Source organism: Podarcis filfolensis (genome assembly GCF_964270895.1).
Source record: "Podarcis filfolensis genome assembly, chromosome: 11".
Taxonomy (NCBI): domain Eukaryota; kingdom Metazoa; phylum Chordata; class Lepidosauria; order Squamata; family Lacertidae; genus Podarcis; species Podarcis filfolensis.
In genome coordinates, this window is record NC_139613.1 from 26,866,401 (window position 1) to 26,888,729 (window position 22,329).

General features: G+C 42.0%; 1 protein-coding gene across 1 annotated transcript; it reads left to right on the top strand.

The window, feature by feature from the left end:
• The first annotated feature begins 776 nt into the window (after nt 1–776).
• Nucleotides 777–19,608, top strand: SLC30A5 (solute carrier family 30 member 5). The gene is made up of 16 exons (XM_083577274.1): nt 777–1,206; nt 3,470–3,592; nt 4,471–4,537; nt 6,563–6,648; nt 7,428–7,515; nt 7,923–8,010; nt 8,428–8,504; nt 9,929–10,099; nt 10,942–11,230; nt 12,067–12,275; nt 13,135–13,292; nt 14,735–14,864; nt 15,557–15,782; nt 16,053–16,279; nt 17,065–17,193; nt 18,715–19,608. The coding sequence occupies exons 1-16, from the start codon at nt 1,130–1,132 to the stop codon at nt 18,883–18,885; spliced, it is 2,316 nt and encodes a 771-aa protein (XP_083433400.1). The 5' UTR covers nt 777–1,129; the 3' UTR covers nt 18,886–19,608.
• Nucleotides 19,609–22,329: the final 2,721 nt, after the last annotated feature.

Consider the following 22,329-nt stretch of genomic DNA (forward strand, 5'->3'; position numbering starts at 1 on the left):
AATCAGGATGAATGCTCAATAAATGCAGTCTGGAGAAGCCCCAGGGGGCAGTTGCTCCATTGAACTCATTGCTCCATTGAACTCATCAGGACTTACAGTGGTACCTAGGGTTAAGTACTGTACTTAATTCGTTCTGGAGGTCTGTTCTTAACCTGAAACTGTTCTTAACCTGAAGCACCACTTTAGCTAATGGGGCCTCCTGCTGCTGCCGCGCCGCCAGAGCACGATTTCTCATCCTGAAGCAAAGTTCTTAACCCGAGGTACTATTTCTGGGTTAGCCGAGTCTGTAACCTGAAGCGTATGTAACCTGAAGCGTATGTAACCCGAGGTACCACTGTACTTCTGAATAAATGTGTATCCTGTGCCCACTTTTATTTGAGAATGAAGCCCGACTGAACATTGGGGAAGGGCAACAGCTCATGGACAAGCTTTGAAGAAGATCCCAGCAGGTGGATCTGGTACCCCGGCGGCAAAGGGAAAGGCCGTTTCCTGACGCAGATCCTAGAAAGCCACAGCTGCCAGCCAGAGAAGATAAAATACTGGGCTAGACCGACAAAGAGCCGCATAACGCGGCTTCCTGGACTTCTATAAACTCGGTGGAAGTGGCGCGCTTACTTCCGAGTACAGGTATAGGGGAACCTCAAAGCCGCCAGGTGTTTTGCTGAACTACCAATCCCATCATGCCTGGCGTGCTTGCTGGGGCTGATGGGAATTGTAGTTCAGCAGCTACATCCGGCGGCCAAAGCTTCCTGGACTTCTATAAACTCGGTAGAAAACCGATAGGTGGCGCTGCACCGCACTCTTTAGAGACTCTATGAGCCCTGGCTGGGCGAATCCATTTAGCCAGCGGGAGGGGAGGGGGAGCGTAGTCGTTAGGCATCGCGCGTTTCCTTCACTCCCCCCCCCCCCCAGGATCCGGCGCTCTCCCGGATCAGCAGTTCCGGCGTCAAGTGAGGACGTGGCTCTGCCGTTTCCCAGCCTCTTCCTGTTCCGCTGCGGGCCCAGGCCTGCCCGCGGGCCTTGCCTGTTGGCGGAGCCGGCCCTCAGCCCGCGGAGGATGAGGCAGCCCCGCGCGGGGAGCGAAGGCGGCGGCGGCGGCGGCTGAGGAGGCCCGGCCCGAGAGCCGGCGATGGAGGAGAAATGCGGCGGCGGCGAGGTCCTGCCCGGAGGCGGGCGGCTGGGGCCCGTGGACGTGCCCAGCGCCCGGTAACGGCCTGCGCCGGGGGTGGAGCGGGCAGAGGGGCTCCCGCCTGAGGCAGGGCCTGGGGGGCTCGCGGGGGGGCGCCCCCAAACTCACCCCGACAGGCGTGCTTAGGGGGCGCGGAGGGAGACGGCCAAGGGGCGGAGCATCCCGGGTTGAATCCCCGGGGCCTCCAGGGAGGGTCGAGAGGGGCCTCATCCTGGGCAGCCGCTGCCAGTCAGGGTGGACCATGCTGAGCTAAGATGGGCCTCTCGGTGTAAGGCAGCTTCTTATGCTCGGCCTGCTCTGCAGGGAAGGCTGGCGTAGGCTCAGAAGGAGCCGGGCATTGTCTTGAGCTATGCCTGGCCATCCAGGCTAAGATTAGGGATCATAGCTGTCAATGTTTCCCTTTTTTTAAGGGAAATTCCCTTATTCCGAATAGGATTCCTCGCAAGAAAAGGGGAAAGTTGACCTCTATGTTAGGGATGCCAGGTTGAAGGAGCACAGGACTTCCTATACCAGGGGTCAGCAACCTTTTTCAGCCGTGGGCCGGTCCACCGTCCCTCAGACCATGTGGGGGGCCGGACTGTATTTTGAAGAGAGAGAAAAATGAACGAATTCCTATGCCCCACAAATAACCCAGAGGTAAATTTTGAATAAAAGCACACATTCTACTCACGTAAAAACACCAGGCAGGCCCCACAAATAACCCAGAGATGCATTTTAAATAAAAGGACACATTCTACTCATGTAAAAACATGCTGATTCCCAGACCATCCTTGGGCCGGATTGAGAAGGCGATCAGGCCGCATTCGGCCCACGGGCTTTAGGTTGCCTACCCCTGCCCTATACTGTTGAATAAGTGCTCAAGGGCTCCTATTGTTATCAGAAAGAGAACAGTCACTTTGACCCGCTCAAACAATGAAGAACCTTGTGCTCTCTTTGAAGGCTTGCCAGCTTCTTAGGGCATAGGCTTTGGTGAGTTGGAGTCCACGCCATCCGATGTAGTGCCTAACGGTAAATTGGGTTCTGGAAGTTTGTGCCCAAAGAAACCTGTTGTGTCACGAGACTTGGTGCTCTTGCTGAAAGAAATGAACAAAGCTGTCCTTCTTTGGAATTTAAAACTTAGATAGTTAGGTGGAATCGGGAAACTCCTGAGATATGGTTAGATTTTTCCTCCTGTGTCCAATATTTTTACATGTCATGCTGCGTCTCCCAGATTGCCTCTATGGTAAAGATATAGGAGCTACACACATATCTCTTCTTTGCATCTGGCTGGCCTAGTGACAGGTCCAAACCCAGAATGTGATCCTATATCTAAACCTTGTGTTTAACAGGGAAAACCCCACATTGGACAGCTGCTGAGATTTTGTGTCTAGTTTTCCATTCTGTGTAGCTAGTTCTCCATTCTGTGCAACTCCCAGGAGCCATTTAACACATTGTCAAACTCCTACACAGAAGTAACATGATTTCTGCAGGTAGATTGCAATATATAATTTTCCTACTAGTATGCATATCTCACACAGCAGTATGTGCACAGCAAAGTGCATGTAGGTAGGATAGTCATCTGTGATGACTTGCAAGTGTACGAGTTTGGTAGCTTGTGAAGCAGCATGAAAGGTTCACAATCTCTGGATCTAGCTTCCCTATATAGGTTTCATCTGTTTAGTTCAGTTGCACAGGTGGCTGTTGGATAACTAGGCTCACTTGTTTGCTAAGGTTATCTTTTAGTAGACCAACCATGTTAAGTAGCAGTATTTTGAGCTGCATAGAAGCATGCTTCTTCTTGTTCCATTCACACATTCCCAGACCCAGAGTTCAAGTTCTATGGTGCATGCAATGACTGGCAGGCTTGTTGCAGTGCCTCCTATCCCAGAAGTCATCTTGTTCTTTTAAATATTGGAGCACAAAAACCCATAGTGATAAAGCGTTTTGTGCTCCAGGCATATAACTGCATACATTTTGACACATCAACACTACAGCATTTGATAAACAATGTTGAGCTGAAATTATCTATTTCATAGTATTCCAGTATAAGGATGCTTTGAAGAGTAAACAGACACATCCAGGCCCCATAGTTTTGTTTTTGTTCAACCTTTTGTTTAGGCACAATTAAACAGTTATCTGCCAGGGGCAATTAAATATTATGATCAAGAGTAAGTTGTGTTTATTGACATGGTGCTCTAAATGTTTGCTTTTTAGAATAATATAAATTGAATATATTTAAATTTTCATATCTAAATGCTTTCCAATATCTCATAAAACTTTTTTCCCCTTTTCTCTCCCCAGCCTGACTAAATATATTGTGTTACTGTGCTTAACTAAGTTTTTGAAGGCTTTAGGATTGTTTGAATCTTATGACCTCCTGAAAGTAGTTCACCTTGTACAGTTTATCTTCATAGTGAAGCTTGGGTAAGTTGACTTTTGATTACAGCAACTTCTATTAAGGTTAATTTTATATCTTTATTAATTTCATAACTTGCTTTTTTACTAATCATAGATTTACAGTTGATAATGTATTATTATTATTATTATTATTATTATTATTATTTATTGAATTTATATACTGCCCTATATCCAGGGGTATGTAGGTTCAGATGTGATGCCTCGTAGTCAGCAAAGCAAATCCCTCTTGTCCTCATTTATTTTCACAGCTAACTAGTTGGTGTTCATCTGCACCAATGTTTTCGCTGAACATAATTGGTACCAAACCACTGTTTAGAACCATGGTCAGAAGTATGTTTGCAAGGTGTTTTGGACCAAACTAGTGGCTAAGAGGGGACGCGGGTGGAGCTGTGGGTTAAACCAGAGAGCCTAGGATTTGCCGATCAGAAGGTCAGCGGTTCGAATCCCTGCGACGGGGTGAGCTCCCATTGCTTGGTCCCTGCTCCTGCCAACCTAGCAGTTTGAAAGCATGTCAAAAAGTGCAAGTAGATAAATAGGTACCGCTCCGGCAGGAAGGTAAACAGCATTTCCGTGCGCTGCTCTGGTTCGCCAGAAGCAGCTTAGTCATGCTGGCCACATGACCTAGAAGCTGTACGCCGGTTCCCTTGGCCAATAAAGCAAGATGAGCGCGTAACCCCAGAGTCGATCACGACTGGACCTAACGGTCAGGGTTCCCTTTACCTTTAGTGGCTAAGAGCTCATTTTCTGTTTTGTAGGATTAAGATTCCAAATGTACTGATACTTAAAATAAGTATTTTAAAACACATAGCCAGTGTTGGTTTGAACACTTGCCTTCTATAAACTGTAATTTCACTTGATTTAATGGAAATCCCAATTTTTCATAGGTCGGCATTTTTTATGATTTTATTTCAAAAACCATTTTCATCTGGAAAACCTGTCACCAGACATCAGGTGAGTATTATAGATGTGGTTTATATATGTAGCTTGTTCTTCTAAAATGTAAACTTTAAGAACTAAAACTACTTTTCTCCTCATGGGAAACTTCTTGCTGCCTTGGGGCCATGGCCACATGGAAATGAATTAAAGTTGTGCAAGAGCATTGGTGTTTATTTCAGTGGAGCTTGCGTAGTAGTTCCTCAATGGATTTGTTTCCTATAGAACTTTTGAAAGTTGCATCCTATGGGAAAACTTTGTACTTTTATCAGCTTAGGTTTAATCATATTGGCCATTATCATTTCTTGGTATGCACATGGGATGGTGGAGTAGTTCTGCTTATTAAGGTACATTTTGCCAATTTGAAGAAATTTCAGCAGTTCTGCAGTGGGCTCATGTCCTTTGTCACTGCAGTGGAACCTCTGTTGTCAAACATAATCCGTTCCGGAAGACCATTCAACTTCTGAAATGTTTATTAACCAGGTTCAATTGCTGGTCGGCAAATTCCTTTTAAAAAATGGAGAAATGCGCCTCAGAAGCCATTAGACTTCCAAGGCCTTGGAAGTCTAACGACTTCTGAGGCGCGTTTGAAAACGGAAGCATTCACTTCCGGGTTGTTGGTGTTCGGGTTCTGAATTGTTCGGCTTCCAAAGCGTTCAACAACTGAGGTTCCATTTAAAAGGCTCCCTATAGCTGTCTGTCCACCTGTCAAATTTGGCTTGTGACTATCCTAATAAAATGTAGCCCACAGAGCAAGAAAGGTTCCCTACCCTTGATACAGTACACGGAATTGTATTATTTGGTACTTTATTTTGTGGGGAGTGGAAATACTTGTGCTGTGTCAAAAAACTGCTGCTTCCCTGTGGCTGTATTAAATCAATCAAACTGTTCCAAGAGATTTGTCATTATGGTTTTTATCTGGACAATGCTCTTGGGAAGCTAAGAAAATATAGTATTTGGGGGGGGGGTGTCTGAACAGTATTTTAAAATTAAAGAATTACCAAGATTGTCAGTTTAAAGTTAATTTGGAGACTAGTTCCCTGCATTTCGAATACTTAAAGTGCCTGTGGTTTGAATAATTATATGGACATTGGGTTATATGTGGAAATTTGAAGATCTAGATACCATAGAAGAAATGGATCAATTTGTCAAATCTTATTGCAGTAGCTGATGGTACCCTATTTGCCATGTTACAGGCTGAAGTTGATATTGTTCTCCTGAGTGCTGGGTTGCATAAAGCCCTACTTATTTGTTCAGTTAAAGACTCCAAATAAAAGCTCTCCAAGCAAGTGGCTTTTAGGACAAATTGACACACATGTTTGGGTTAAACAATGTGAGGATTTTCCCATAGAAGCCTTAGTTGAGGTTGCAAAAAAAACTATGGATCTGCTCTACTCTGTGTTGAAAGCATCCCACTCAACTGCTTGTCATAGATTGACTAGGAATTTCTGAATGAACTAGATGGAAGACAGTGCTTGATTCCCCTGTCAGCTCACTGCATTGCTATGCTGTATGTGAAGAGCAGCATTTTACCTCCTAAGCCACCTGCATAGAAGCTAAGCAGCATGCTTGGGAAGGAATGAAGCATTCAGCTGCTCCTCTGACATCCCACGGTCCATGTCTGCTAGTTGCACAGGAAATGAGTTTCCTCTTACATGCCCAGCATCAAGGAGATTGGTGGCAGCTGAGTGGACAGCCTGCTTTCTTTATTTCCTTGCTAGGCATGCAGCAGGTGAATAAGCTCATCCAGCATAGAAATATGGTGTGGTGGTGGCTGAGGGAAAGAGCCACCAGTCTGCTGAGTTTCTGTGCTGGACATTCATGGGATGAAGCCCTTTCTTGTGCACCCAGCAGAGAAATCAAGTGGGTTGGCAGAGCAGGTGAAAAGTAGTCATTTCTAGCCTGCAGAATAGAGTTATGGTAATGATGCTTAGGTTGTTAATTTGACCTCATTTGAATTGTATATCCCAAGTAAAATCAGCAATTGAAATGTTAACTGGTAATGGTTATTTCTAATGACTGGGATTATGTTTTCTCTTACAGTGGATCAAAATAATTAAACATGCTGTCGTTGGCTGTGTAATTTCCCTCTTGTGGTTTTTTGGCCTCACCCTATGTGGACCTTTAAGGTAAATATATTCTTGTCATGGCACTTACTGTAGATATCTAACATGACAACTTGTTTATTCACATAAAGAAGGGGTACAGAACTGGATCAGGCTAGCAGTCCAGATCCTTACCTTTTCCACCCCCTGCAGACCACCCCACCTGTCACCTGACATTCTGACACCAGGTAACCCATTTTCACCTCTGTGGATTGAAATTAGGTTCTGCGGGCACAAGTCCTGACAATTGGGCCTCAACAATCAGCTGGCTGTCGTAGCTTCAAAGCACCTCTTCCCAAATGGAGAAATCATAGAAATTTCAGAATAATTCGGTTTCTATGGAGACCACAATGATGTTCTTGAGACTGGCCTTGTATGATGGTGGTTTGTATGATGCTTGGCAAGCCTATATTCAGATATTGTTGTAACCGTTTGGTTAGTAGGAATCCAGGAAGTCATTCAGATGATTATAGCAATAAGAAACCACACAAAGTTCAAATAGCTTCACAGTGACTTTTCCTCTTTTTTTGTGATGACACTTAATCAACTATTTTTAGATAGGTGTGTAGCATTACTGAAATATTGGTGGTAATGATTTCTTGATATTCAGAAGTACACCATAATTTTTTAAAAAAATAAAAAAAAATATATTACAACTAGATCTGCCACTGAAAATTAGAATTGTAACTAAATGCATCTATTTAATTGCTTGTTCAGACTAAATTTTAACCCAATTCACGCATGTTAAAATTTTTTCTATTTACTGTTTGTCATAAATGAGATTTGTATCTCTTGTTTTGCAGAACTCTGTTGCTTTTTGAGCACAGCGATATTGTTGTCATTTCACTGCTCAGCGTACTGTTCACAAGTTCAGGAGGAGGACCAGCAAAGGTTAGCCATTTATTTTGTGAAAATATCCCACATGTTTTGGAATATAAAAGAAGTGACCATAGCATTTGTCTAAAATTCATAAGAATATCTACCCTAACTGTAATTTTGTAATTTTAAAATACTCCTTCATGGAGTGTTTACAGTCTTGGTGGAAAAACCTTTTAAGACTATAATTAAGATTTATTATACCACGAATTATTCTAATGAAGGTCAAAGAAATTCAAAGCACAGTATTGTATTCAGCTTATCAAGATAACCTACATCAAGGCAGATTTAATTCCCCCTGTTCCCTGCCTCACCCCCCAATCCAGAGGTATATTGAATTAAATTTTATTGAAAGTTCTTGGCATATTTCTGTTTTCCTGCTTTCCTGATCAGCTTTCCTATTGCTATTTTTTGTTTTTCAGACAAGAGGTGTGGCCTTTTTCATTATTGCTGTGATCTGTCTTTTGCTTTTTGATAATGATGACCTCATGGCTAAAATTGCAGAACATCGTATCCTTTCTGACCGTGTGTAAGGGATAAAATTATGTTCCAACTCCCCAATTTAATTTAGACACTCATTACTGCTAATGAAAAAATATTTTCTGGCATAGTTTTGTGACTGTACTGCAAAATATCAGTTTTCTCTTTTGTGCAGTTTAAATTCCTGTGTATTGTTTCTAATTCTTACGGGAGTATTTTCAAGAGAAGTGTCTTCTGTGAAATGTGTACTATTCAATTTAGGTCACATGAATTCTTACCCTCCTATGCTTCCCTTCCTATAGTTATTGAGCTTTGTTTAATTTATTCAAGGAAGCAATTCACAAAGATGGGAGTGCTTTTCATACTTGTCTGCTCATATCTGTCTATGACTGAAAGGTAGGGGGTAGGACTCCATTGCCGAATTTTCCTGACCTTTACTTTCTTTAGCCGAAGGACACCATGACAGTGCCCTGACACACTTACTTTACACAATCATCGCTTTCTTAGGAGTTGCCGATCATAAGGTAAATGCTGCTCATATGATGAACTGTTGAAAAAGTGCACAAAGTACATAATGTTAGGAGCCTTGAATGGCTTGCTCATGGCAATAGTGCAGTTCTTAAATGTCTTCCGGTTCTGTTGCATTGCTTTGTTGATTCGTTTCAGCAGCACTTTTCAGATATGTGCAACAGGTGTGCGTGTTTTATTTGTCGCTTAAAAGGTCATTTCACTAACGGCATTCTGATCTTACTTGAGAACAATAACCATTTAAAAATAAGTAAATATTAAAATACACCATCAAGTTTGCAGTACGATAACATAACATACTGGTTTGATTGTAGCTGCTGCTAATGCTCAGCACTTCATAAGCTGCCTGTTCTTCACCCTCAGTCTTTTTCCATGCACAGTTTATTTCAATCAAAATTCTGTCCATTGATAAAAGGTTGTGGAGTTCCTAGAACCTTAGCATGCAGATATAAAGGCATTTTGTAATTTCCATTCCACTATTGAAATACTTACTGGGATCTAACCATGGAGTCCATCTTGCACATTAAAATTGGTGCCCTAGAGTCAGGAAAAAATAAATAGGAATGAGTTGCTGAATTTTGTTACTTTTAAACTTTTGCCGAACATTCTTACTAACGTAGAGAAAATGAAACACATTTACTATAGAACAGCATAGGATACTTAAGGTAGCAATCAAATAGGTCCTGTTATAGACAATCACACACATTTTTAATTTAGCTGTCTCCAGTTTCCAGTAATTAACTATGTTTGTTTATCATAATAGACTAGAATTTTTATTTAGGAAATATAAGCATGGATGCCATTGCAACAGTATAAGGATTAATTTTATTAACTATGTTCCAGTATTGGAAGCTGCCAATAATGTACCGTATTTTTCGCATCGTAGGGCGCACCGGACCATAGGGCGCACCTAGTTTTTAGACGGGAAAATCAATAAAAAAAATCTTTTCCCCCCCCAGCCCCAAAAGGCAGCGTACAGGCTGTGCACAACCTCTCCCTGCCGGAGGGGTTGCGGCGGCTATGTCACAAGCCAAGGCAGCGAGCGGGATGGATCCCGCTCGCTGCTTTGGCTTCCTCTTTAGCCCCATGCAACCTCTCCCTGCCGGGAGAGGCTGCGTGGAGCTAAAGAAGCCAATGCCCCGTGCAGCCTCTCCCTGCCGGAGGCACAAGCCTGCTATGGCACAAGCCTGCATTCGCTCCATAGGACGCACGCACATTTCCCCTCAATTTTTGGAGGGGAAAACTGCGTCTAATAGAGCGAAAAATACTAAGAATCCCCCATGCATAGAACTTCTGTGCATCAAATAAGGTGGCAGGGGATGAAAGTAGTGTTTTCTGGGCCTTTCACAAATAATATTTAAAACAGATTTACAATGTGTGATTCTTAAGTATACTGATATTACTTTCCCTTCTTTTGCAGGGTGGAGTAATTTTGCTAGTGTTAGCATTATGCTGTAAAGTTGGTTTTCACACAGCTTCCCGAAAGCTCTCAGTAGATATTGGTGGAGCCAAACGCCTTCAAGCGCTGTCTCATCTTGTTTCGGTCATCCTTTTGAGTCCCTGGGTGATTGTTTTATCTCTGACAACAGAGGTAAGTGGCATAACCGCTGACAAATGGCTTTCTGGAAACTACCGTATTTTTCGCTCTACAACACGCACCCGACCATAACACACACGTAGTTTTTAAAGGAGGAAAACAAGAAAAAAAATATTCTAAACGAAACAGTGGATGTATGATTTTTGTGGTTCATGCTGTGGCCACAGACATGTGATCTGACAGTGAGTTTGGAGTAGCCCAATGCAAAAATCCTGAGGATCCATGTGGATCCGTGCTTTGTAACCACGTTTTAAGTGGGGAGGGAAGGAAAAGCACTCAAGGGACAAGGAGCACGCGTGGGGTGGGTAGAGAAGGATGCTGCTAATAATGAAGAAGAGGGCTATAAGGGGAGAAGGCTCCTCTCCTCTCCCACTTTGCTCCTTTAAAGCAAGCAGGCTCTGCTTTTCTTCCTCCTCCCCGCTCATCCCCAGCTTAGCGAGCTGAAAAACTTTGCTGCTATGTAGCGAGCTGAGTGGGGAGGAGAGAAGGACAGAGAGCCTGCTTGCTTTAAAGGAACCAACCGGACAAGAGCCGCTTACACTCGTGTGTAAGTGCTCCCCACTCAGCGGCTCTTCTCCCGCTTTGCTGTTTCAAAGCGAGCCACGGAGGAGGGAAGGAAGGGGAACCATGGATCCTCTGCTCACGACTGCAGCAGATCCCCCCCGCCACCCGTAGGCATTCCCTCCATAACACGCACAGACATTTCCCCTTACTTTCTAGGAGGAAAAAAGTGAGTGTTATGGTGCAAAAAATACGGTAAATTTATAACCACAACTACTGTGAATGCAAACTTGTTTTTGCCGCCGGTATTGAATGTTTGCATCTTTTTATTGCAGAGTAAAGTAGAATCCTGGTCTTCTCTCATCATGCCCTTCATCACAGTTATCTTTTTTGTCGTGGTTTTGGACTTCTACGTAGAATCTGTGTGTTCCATCAAGATAGAAGTCTCAAAGTGTGCTCGTTACGGATCCTTTCTCATTTTCATTAGTGCTCTCCTTCTTGGCAACTTTTGGACACATCCAATAACAGACCAGCTTCGAGCTATCAACAGACCGACACATCAGGAAACCACAGAGCATGTTATTTCTGGAGGAGTGGTCGTCAGTACCATTTTCTTCATTTTGTGTACGTATTAGTAACTTCAGAAGAATGGTGGCATGTGCTTAGGACTGTTTCATACTTGGATAGAAAGAAATTCAACACGCCTTGTTATCACAGAATGTGTGGTCTTAGATTTCATTTGCATTATGATCTTCAGGGACAACTTATTTGATCCCTCACAAGTGTAGTGATACAATGGGAAATTGTTCCTCTGTTTCTTCTATATAGTTTGTATGTAGGCAGTTCTAAACTGATCATTGGCTTTTGCACTTGTACAAGTGTTTTAAAATTGGACTAAGTTTGTGGGTTGTCACTTCTCTCTTACTTGACTGCTTGTGGAAACATTGATCAGCTTCTAAAAGGTACAGCCTTTCCATGAAAGCTTAAGGTAATAACCCCTGGCTTTACTTCTAGAGTTAGATTTTTCTCTGCATTCCCTTTGGAAATTTCAGCTTTGGTTAATATGACCATAGGACTGAGGCTGCATCAAACCCAGATTAGGGGTCAGTTCATTTGGCCTTCACACCTGAGACTTTTCTCCCCCAACAAACAGGATGAATGAGGAATAGTTTTGCAAAAATCTCTGCATTAAACACGCAAAATATCATGGACCTTGAATTCTCTTGCCACATTCTGAGTGATTAGCGGGTTAATAAAATGTTCCAGTTCTTGTTTCTAGCTAAAATGCTTATGGGTTGTATACAATGAAGTTATACTCGGGGGTAAGTACCATTGAAATCAATGAACCAAAGTTAGCCATATTCATTCCAATGGGTCTTCCTTGAGTAGGACTAACATTGGGTACAACCCTTCATTACAGGACTGTTACAAAATGTAAACAACATATGCTTTCTCTTCAGCTGCCAATATTCTCTCCTCCCCAACACGAAAAGGACAGAAAGGCACTCTTATAGGTTATTCTCCTGAGGGAATACCATTGTACAATTTTATGGGGGATGCCTTGCAACACAGCTCTCAGTCTTTACCTCGATTTATTAAAGAATCGCTGAAACAAATTCTTGAGGAGTCTGACTCAAGGCAGATCTTCTATTTTCTGTGCCTAAATCTGGTAAGTTGGTTGTTTTTTTAATCCCTTTGAGGAAATTATTTCTGGTTTTGGTGAAGTGGGGGGTAAACTTAGGTTTTAAGACCAGATATGCAATGGAAGGTGGTGGTCTCTCCTAAATTGGAAGTTTTTAAGCAGAGATTGTGTGGCCAACTGGCATGGATGCTTTAGTTGATATTCCTTCATTTCAAGGGGGAGTAGGGAAGTGCCTGATTTCTGCATGCTTCCCTCTGCAAATGACTGGCATCTTGACCCTGCCCTGGCTGTTCTCCAAGCCACTACTTTGTCACTAGCCCTGTTAAGGCATCTTTGTTTCCTTTGTAAACTTTTAATTTGTTGCATACACTATTACTTTCAGTAACGAAAGAAACTTCAATAGATCATTAACTGGAACAGTAGCTCTGTTGGTTAGACCATTGTGCTGATAACACCAAGGTTGAAGGTTTGAAACCCCACCACCACCCCCAAGGTGGGACAACTGCATATTCCTGCATTGCAGGGGGCTGGACTAAACTAGATGATCCTCACTACAGTTCTGTGATTCTACTACTTTCAAAGTTCATTTCTAAGTTATTCAAAAAAGTTGATAACATTCTTTCATAAAAGGTAAAAGATAATAAAGCATTTTTCCATGTCCTCGTTTTAACAGAAGCAGACATGTTAAGACTGCAATTTTCTACCTCGTATTGTTACACTGAGTAGTGTGTGGAAGTTTTGATTTCCTCATTATATGTGAGCCCCTCTCCTCAGACTGGAGTTGCAAAAAGGGGAGTTTCAAAATATGTCAGGCACATGCTTCTTCAATGAGTAGTTTTATGTATCATTTTCATAATGAAATCTCTGTTATTCACTTTCGTTCTAGGCTTTTACTTTTGTGGAATTATTTTATGGTGTGTGGACCAACAGCCTAGGTTTAATCTCAGATGGATTTCACATGCTTTTTGACTGTTCAGCTTTAGTTATGGGTCTGTTTGCAGCACTGATGACTAGATGGAAAGCAACTCGCATATTCTCCTATGGGTATGTATGTTGAACTACCGTATTTTTCGCCCTATAGGGCGCACTGGCCCATAGGACGCACCTCATTTTTTTGGGGGGGGGGATGAATAAAAAAAATTATTTCCCCCCCCAGCCGCGGGGCTGGGGCAGGGGAAGCCCGAGCTTCCCCCGACCCCAGCCCCCAGAACAGGCTGCTATCCGCAAACCTTGCGCGCCCAGGGGAACTCCTGCTGGGTGCGCAAGGCTTGCGGACACCTGCACAAGCACGGGGCGTCCTCCAGAGAGCGCTCCGGGCTGCAGGCTGCCACTCACAAGCCTTGCGCGCCCAGGGGAACTCCCCCCGGGCGCGCAAGGCTTGCGGACACCTGCACAAGCACGGGGCGTCCTCCGGAGGGCGCCATGTGCTCCGGGCTGCAGGCTGCCGCCCTCAAGCCTTACGCCGCCCGCAAGCCTTGCAAGCCCACGGGAACTCCCGCCGGGCGCGCAAGGCTTGCGGAGAGCTTCCTGAAGCCTGGAGAGCGAGAGGGGTCGGTGTGCACCGCCGCCTCTCGCTCTCCAGGCTTCAGCGAAAGCCTGCATTCGCCCCATAGGACGCACACACATTTCCCCTTCATTTTTGAAGGGGAAAAAGTGCGTCCTATAGGGCGAAAAATACGGTAATTATAAAGACCTATTAATACTAGCTGAAATAGCACGAGATGTAGAAAGACTTTAGCTCAGTGACAGAGCAAGTGCTTTTTATGTAAAAGGTCTCAGGTTCAGTCAGTGACTTGCCCAGGTAGGGTTGGGAAATGTGGTTGTCTGAAACCCTAGAAAAATGTTGCAGGTCAGCCTAGACAATTCTGAGCTAGGTGGCTCAATGGACTGGCTTGGTATAAGGTAGCTTCCAATATTAAGGAAGATTTGTGGGAGATTATGTTGGGAAAATGAGCTTTCCAGGTTAAACTACCCCAGTCACATATTAGAGTCTAATCAAACACTTCTCACAACAAGGCAATTATTTGGCTACTGTGGAATTGATTTTGTATACATTTGTATTTATTTATTTTCCATTCCAAAGTTTTGAGGGGGAAATGTCAAATGGAAAAACATAAAAATCTTTCCATTTAACCATCCCTTTTATCCCAGAAAATCAGAACTACTTAGTATTACTTCCTGAAGATTCTTGTCTCTTTCTCATACATATCTTTCTGAGAAACATAGCAGCCTGACAAAAAAAGTCACTTTCATGTTACACATTAGCAATTTGTGTAATAGAGAAAGCCTGGAAGTCAAGCAAATTCATATACATCAGGCTAATTGACTTCATTGGTTGAATAATCACAGGTTTTCTGGCAAAATAGTTCAGGGTTTAGCATAATTCAGAACGCCACAATTATTAGACTACTTTGGAATTGTTTTTATATGTCTTTTATTCTTTTCCCCCATTCCAAATGATTTTTTATTCCTCACTTTAATTCCAGGTTTGGCCGTGTAGAAATTCTCTCTGGGTTTATTAATGGCCTTTTTCTCATGGTAATAGCTTTCTTTGTCTTCATCGAGTCTGTGGCCAGGCTAGTTGATCCTCCAGACATTGATACCAATATGCTGACTGTGAGTTTATAACCTTATTTTCTGTTAATACTTGATTTATTGCTCTTTAACATTCTGATCTGTATGGTAGAAACAAAAAAAGTTTTAATCCCTCAAACATTGCTCTGGTGCACTGGCTGTGTTCATTTCACAGTTGTTTCCATAAGATTGCAATGCATATGAGAGGCAATAAATTATACTTGCTGGAAATTCTTATCCTTAACAGTCATAACCCTTTTCCTCCAGGGCAAAGCTATAGCTGCTGTTTAGGAGGATGCTCTCATCTTCACTTCTCCTGCTAAAGTACAAATAGATTAACTACATCCTTGTTTTCTGAAAAGGGTCTTAATATTGTACATGCTTGCAACTGTTCAATTACATGGAGCCAGCACAGATGCAATGTTTCTGAACTGGGCCATATAACTCCACCCTCTTACTCCTATTTATCTCTCCTCTCCCCCACTCCCCACTTCCCATCTCTCCCCCTAAGCCAGGGTAGAGAACCTGTGGTCCTCCAGATGTTGTTGTACTGTAACTCCCATCACCCCTGACCATTGGCAATGCTGGCTGGAGCTGATGGGAATTTGAACCCAGCATCTGGAAGGCCACCCCTGCTTTATACTGTATGTGTTTGTCGTCGTCGTCCCCCCCCCCCCTTGGCACAGTTAAAAGGAGTAAACAGTTTAAAGATTCTCTGTCTCTCCCTCATGCAGCCTGTCTCTGTTGGAGGATTGATAGTAAACCTTGTTGGTATCTGTGCCTTTAGCCACGCCCACTCCCATGGGCCTTCTCGGGGAGGATGCCATGCACACGACCACAGCCATTCCCACCATGGACACGGCCATAGCCACAGCCATTCCCATAGTGACCATGGGCACAATCATAATCACGGACACTCGCATGGGGCACTGGGAGGTGGCATGAATGCCAACATGAGAGGTAAGTGGGGGGACAGTAAGGTGGTTGGGTTTGGGGTTTTTTTTTTTTGCAAATTTATGGGGGGAGGGGGACAGTACTGGAAGGGAAGTTGTAATAAGGTTGTTTGGTTTTTAAAGATTTCATAATAGAATGGTCAATTTAAAGGATCCAATACGATGATAGGAGTACGTTGGTATGTTGTGCTTTTCCAATGCATGCTCACTGTTAATGTCTGTTCAACTGCCGAATTATGTCTTAATGATCTGGGAAATTTTTGTTTGTTTGTTTCAGGAGTATTTCTGCATGTCTTGGCAGACACCCTTGGCAGCGTTGGCGTGATCATATCAACAATACTCATTCAGCAGTTTGGCTGGTTGATAGCCGATCCCCTTTGCTCCCTCTTTATTGCTACATTGATTTTTCTCAGTGTGATCCCACTGATAAAAGATGCCTGTCAGGTACTCTTGTTGAGGCTGCCACTAGAGCATGAGAAAGATCTGCACATGGCTTTGGAAAAGGTTAGAATTTACTGCCCCTTGGGGGTTTTTTCTTCACATTCGCTCATGTGTCATGAAATTTAGAATTTCTGCAATGAGTACTCCTCATTGTCAACCACATAACATTCTTTTGGAAAGGGCCTTGTTTTTAGGTTTGTTCACTTTGAATTGGCAACCTTTGCAAAACTACAGAGTTCAGGTTACTTTCTCCCCCCCCCCAAAAAAAGTACAGTTTATTCTACCATTTCTGTCCGAAGCTGCTACTCGGACTAAGAATCTTTGTGAAATTTTTATATTGCATTAAAGAAAAAAAAATAAACATTTAAAACAACTATATAAACAATCAATTTTAAATCCACATTCTGGAATTACTTGAATCCCCCGATTTCCCTCTACTCCCTCCCCTGGTTCCTTTGTATTATTTTCATTTATGCATGTCTATAAAATCTTTATCTCTAATTACCTCCGAGTTTTCACATTGTATATAACATTACAAGTGTTTTTTAAAATCCTGCTAATGTATTAACTTGCAGGCTAAGACTCTTCTAGGGCTTTCAGATGCACTGAGGAGAATAGTGTGCAATTTAAAGAGTATAGAATTTAAAGCATTACACTATCTTTGAAATAAGGCTTGCATTCACAAATATGCGCTGATACTTTAATACAATGATTCTTTATTATATAACTGTGATTTAGTGAAAACCAGGTACCGAGAGAGTGGTAACATTGAACAGTCAAAAAAATACTATTACAAAAAAATACTATTCTGCATATGTATAGAAATGTTTTTTCGGATTTTTTTACAGATCCAGAAAATTGATGGTGTCATATCCTATAGGGATCCTCATTTTTGGTGTCATTCTGCTAATGTTGTGGCAGGCACTATACATGTGCAAGTAATGTCAGAAGTAATGGAGCAGAGAATTATACAGCAGGTAACTTTGTGTGTTCACGCTTCGCCCACCAAGGCCCACAGAACTAGTTCATGCTACCAGATTTCTCCACATTTGTGTATGTGGGCACCCAGCAGCGTAAACTAGATGGTATATTATGAGCTGACAGCCACTTCTGTAATAGCAACTGCTGGATACTGCTCATGGTGCTCTGTAGAGCTTTCTGCTCTTACACTTTCTGTGAGATTCCATATTACTTCAGCTGGGCAGATGTTTTGGCAAACTGGGGCCTCATTTCTTCACCATCTCTGCAGCATGTTCCAGCAGCGAAGGTGTGAAATGATGCTTTTCCGCCCGCTTCTGGTTGTTTATTAATTTAAACAGTTTATACACCTCTTAACACAACAGTTTCTGCATTGTTTGCAGTAAGGTTACAGAGATAAAATCAGATGTCAAAGAGATAAACAACTATCTGACATTTAGAAGACATCTGAAGGCTGTTCAGGGAAGTTTTTAATGTGTGACATTTTAATGTATTTTTAATCTTTGTTGGAAGCCGCCCAGAGTGGCTGGGGAAACCCAGCCAGATGGGGGGGATACAAATAAAAATTATTATGATGATGCTTGCTGAATTTTGGTTTGTTTGTTTTTTTAAAAAAAGCATATTCACCAAGTGCCTGAACATCCAACAAGGTGGAGGCAGGGTGCTCTCTGACCTCAGCTAGGAGTTCTGCACAATACTGAATGCATAGCTCCTGGTGGATGCATTCCATGTGTCTAAGCAATGGGAGACCGTTAACAGTTACTGCCCTGAGGACCTCAGTGACTGGGCTGGTGTGCCAACTACAGCCATTTTTGGACATGAGTCGCTTGGCCATGGAGATTCTTGCATTCATGACTCCAAGACATAGAGCGATATGCACTGTGTGTCTGGAAGCCCCAGCTACTGCAAAACGCTGCAGCTAACTATTGGTGGAAACAACTTACGGCATCCTTGTCTTTACCAGGCTTTATTGGTCTTTGGGGAGAACACCTTTTTAGAAGCGTCGCAACACATGTATATTTTGAATGGCCTGGGATTTCAATAAATGGTGGGGAATTGAAAACAAACTTCAGTTTTTGTTCTGTATTCTTCAGAAGAAGTTGCAGTAAGAGCACGCCGAGCCTCCAAGACAGACAAACTATAAATAGACCCACATCTGGGGTATAAGAGTGTGTTCTAGTCCTCATCCCTGCATCTTATATGCTTATCATTGCATAACTGCAAAAGATACTTTCCATCATAGTTTGTAGACCTGGTCCCGCACCATGCTCTCTCTGCTACCCATTTTTTCTCTTTTGTTGTGCTTGGAAAGAATAGATTCTAGTTAGTCATTTGAGCTCAGTAGGACTCACATGCAATCTTAATGGTTCATGCAACTCTGTGGAGGATAGGATGTAAATCTCAAATGCAAAGTGATACCACTTCTCCTTTGTGCAGCAAGATTGTCTTGCTTAGAGCTCCAAAGAAACATTTGCTGAAGATGTGATGCTCGTATTTTTATTTTGTTTTATTTTGTTCAGGTTTCAGCAATTCTTAAGGATGCTGGAGTTAATAATTTAACTGTCCAAGTGGAAAAAGAAGCCTATTTTCAGCATATGTCTGGCCTCAGTACAGGATTTCAAGATGTCCTTGCGATGACAAAACAAATGGAATCCATGAAATACTACAAAGATGGCACTTACATCATGTAACCGGAAGCTGAATCTGTAGGGTTCACTGTCTGTATTTCATCAGGTGAATTTGCACATAAATGTACAGAAACAAATGCCGTATATATTTGGATTTTTAGAAAATGTTACATACCTTTAAAAATAAGATCAAGAGATTTAAGAAGAGGTGGGATAAGTAGAACATATGCTGTATATGTGGAAATACTGGCAATGTAAAAATACTGTTATTTGGTGTCTATTAAAGAAATTTTGCTATGTGATTGTGGATGAGCACAACTATATTGCACATTTCCCCCCAAAAGGAATATCAAGCATTTCTCTACCATCTCAAGCCTAAAGAAAATAATTTTAGGTTGCAACAGAAATAGCCAGACTCCAAAAAATGGCATCTTCAGAGTTATTTTGCTGCTGTATGTGTATGTGTATCTACACATTTTTAAAATGGGTTTTTCAAAGTAAGTTCATTAGATACAAATGAATATGTACAATTTTATATTCCAGTTCTGTATATAATCCTATTTTCTAAGCACAGCTTTGTTGAATAAGGAAAAATAGATTCTACCAATTAAAAATTGTCACTGAGCTGAGCTAATTTTTTAAAGAAGAAAAGTTATTTTAACAATTAGTCAGGGGTATAAAATACATTCTTTGTTCTTGCACTCCTATGTTTCTGTTCAGTGGGAAAGTTGAATAACTAATTGGAAATTTGAACCACTATGTAAAATAAACATTTTATAATTTTTATATATTTCTAGTGACATATTATTGATTACACCTTAAAACTTGACTTATAGGATAGAAAGATGTCCCAGTGATGAGACAATTTAGTTCTGTATGAGTTTCTTCTTAACTGCCCTAGTCTGTAGTTAATGATTTATTGTAAACATGGAGATTGTTCCTGCTTTGTGTCTCCTCTCTAGCCAGCAGGAGTAACAAACCACAATCTCTGGCATAGCAATTTAAAAAGCACATGTCCCAATACCAACCATTGGTAGACCATGCTTCTTGTTTCCCAGCAGTGTAAGAAATGTCAATTTATTCCTACTCTCTACTCCTCTATTACTGACAGTTACAGAAAAAATGGGGTTGACTTTTACAGGGATTCAGTGTTCCCTAAAACCGTTATCAGTCAGAGAGGTAGGATCCAGTGAAAGCAAGGAAAGCCTTTATTTTCTGTTGCGACAGAGTCCGTCCCCCACCCCCACCCCGCAAGGAGGTGAGGACCAAAGTCTGTAAGCCCCTTTAAAGACTTTTGATATTGCCCTACCTAGGCAGTCTGGCCATTCTTTTGAGACGCTTTAGTTTTTCGATCCAGGTCCCAGGCATACCCTATTCATATACAAAATATGCCCTCAAGACAGAATATGTAGGATTTGTAAGTGAAAAGAACTTCTCCAAGATAATTCCTTCTGCAGACAAAATCTTTGGGGTCATTAAGAGTCAAGGTGACTTCAGGATTGTTCTCCTGTACTATTTCAGACATGTGGCTTGAATGTGTGTTTACCATGTGCATTTATGAACATTTATTCTATATTTGAGACACTAGAATTTTTATAACAATTCCATAAGAGTATCTCTCTTTACATTCCAAGACTGCTAAACATACACAGGAGACTCTAAATTCATGAGATTAGATTGTCATTGCAGTTATTCAGCAGACTTGTTTATTTGCTAATTCTGTCTTTAATAATGCTTTTCACCAGTTTCTGAGAGCAGACCTTAAGCTAACCTTGTACTTTTCTGGATCCACCTGGATACTTTTTTAAAGATTGGTGTCTCATTGATTACTTTTCAGTTCTCTGGTATGGAGGCTGATCTTGGGGACAAGTTACATATTTTTGTTAGAAAATCAGCAATTTCACATTTGAGTTATTCAGTAATTCTTGGATGGATACTATTTGGACCTGGTAATATATATATATTTGTTTTGTTTTTAATTCAATAGCCCTGGGCTTCCTTTGGGGGAAGGTTCTGATATAAAAATAAATACATAATGCCCAGGACTTCATCTCTTGTCAGCACTATTTGCCTCAGTTCCTCCTTGAGAGAGTTGAGTTCAGGCATAGGGAGTCTGTAGTGAAAGATGCAAAAATTTCTCTGCAGTTTTCCTCCTTTAGTATATATTTGATTCCCTTCTAGAGACAGATAAATCAAGAAACCTATTTTTTGCACCCCTTATAGTCTGCTGCGTTTCTTTTGCCAAAATTTGTGCTCCTTTTTTATTTCCATTTGGCAAGACTTCCATTTTCTGAAGGAAGCTGGCTTCTAGTAGCTTCCTAGACTTTGCTTGTTTACCACACTGGCATCCTCTTGGCCTTGATCTATTTTGTATATTCTGACTAAATTTATATTATTGTGGTTTCGAAACCCCCAAGTATTCAGGAGAGATTTGGCACTGTTGACTTTTATCAGTCTTTTGGGCAAACTTCCTCTTTGGAAGTGAAAAGTGGAACCGTTGGACTTTTTGGGTAATTGCCCACTTCTGTACATGTAGAATTCGATAGTACTGTGCTTGCTGTTCTCAGTTCATTCAACATCACCAGGAGCACCACTTAAGATTATGTTCAGTGTTGCTGACCCTCTCCTCACTTCATGAGCAAACTATTCTAGGGCCTGGTCATTTTGGATATCTAGAAATTTTACCTCTTTGTGATAGGATCACACTTATTTGGTGCATGTGAGGGTAACTGAAAATACAGGTTGCTGCAACATTTCCTGCTTGATTTCATTTTCCATCATCATCACCAGCTCACAAGAGTACTCTCCCCTCCTGTGCTTTCCACCAATTAGTATCCAGAAACATACTGACCATGAAGGCAGTAACAATTTTTAAAAATCGGTAGGGGAGAAACCCTAAAACGGGACAGGGACTGAGCATGCTCAGTGGCTATGACATGCTGACTGAGTTCCTTGGAGGAAGTTACATAAATGTAACCAGGACTCTATAATACAGCTGTCGCTCGCCCCAAATACTTTATACAGTGGTACCTCGGGTTAAGTACTTAATTCGTTCTGGAGGTCTGTTCTTAACCTGAAATTGTTCTTAACCTGAAGCACCACTTTAGCTGATGGGGCCTCCCGTTGCTGCCACGCCACCGGAGCATGATTTCTGTTCTCATCCTGAAGCAAAGTTCTTAACCCGAGGTACTATTTCTGGGTTAGTGGAGTCTGTAACCTGAAGCGACTGTAACCCGAGGTACCACTGTAATACTTGAGACTGTTCAGTTTGGGGGAGGAAGAAAATTGTTAACAGCATTTATATCACACTTTTAAGTGTTTGATGCACTACAGATGCAGTATATTGATGTAATTCTTACAATAATCCTGCAATGTCCCCATATTGCAGTGTTAGGGTAGGGGCTGAGGCAAAGATGCTAATGCTTGTTTAAGGCTACCCACTGAATTCATGGCAGAGGTGAGCCAGAGACCTCAGCCTATCCTCGTTTTTCCTCTACACTTGCCTAG

Coding starts and splice junctions, on each gene's coding strand:
- SLC30A5 (XM_083577274.1), top strand. CDS start 1,130: ATGGAGGAGAAATGCGGCGGCGGCGAGGTCCTGCCCGGAGGCGGGCGG. Junction 6,649..7,427: donor ACCCTATGTGGACCTTTAAG/GTAAATATATTC, acceptor CTTGTTTTGCAG/AACTCTGTTGCTTTTTGAGC. Junction 11,231..12,066: donor TACCATTTTCTTCATTTTGT/GTACGTATTAGT, acceptor CTTTCTCTTCAG/CTGCCAATATTCTCTCCTCC.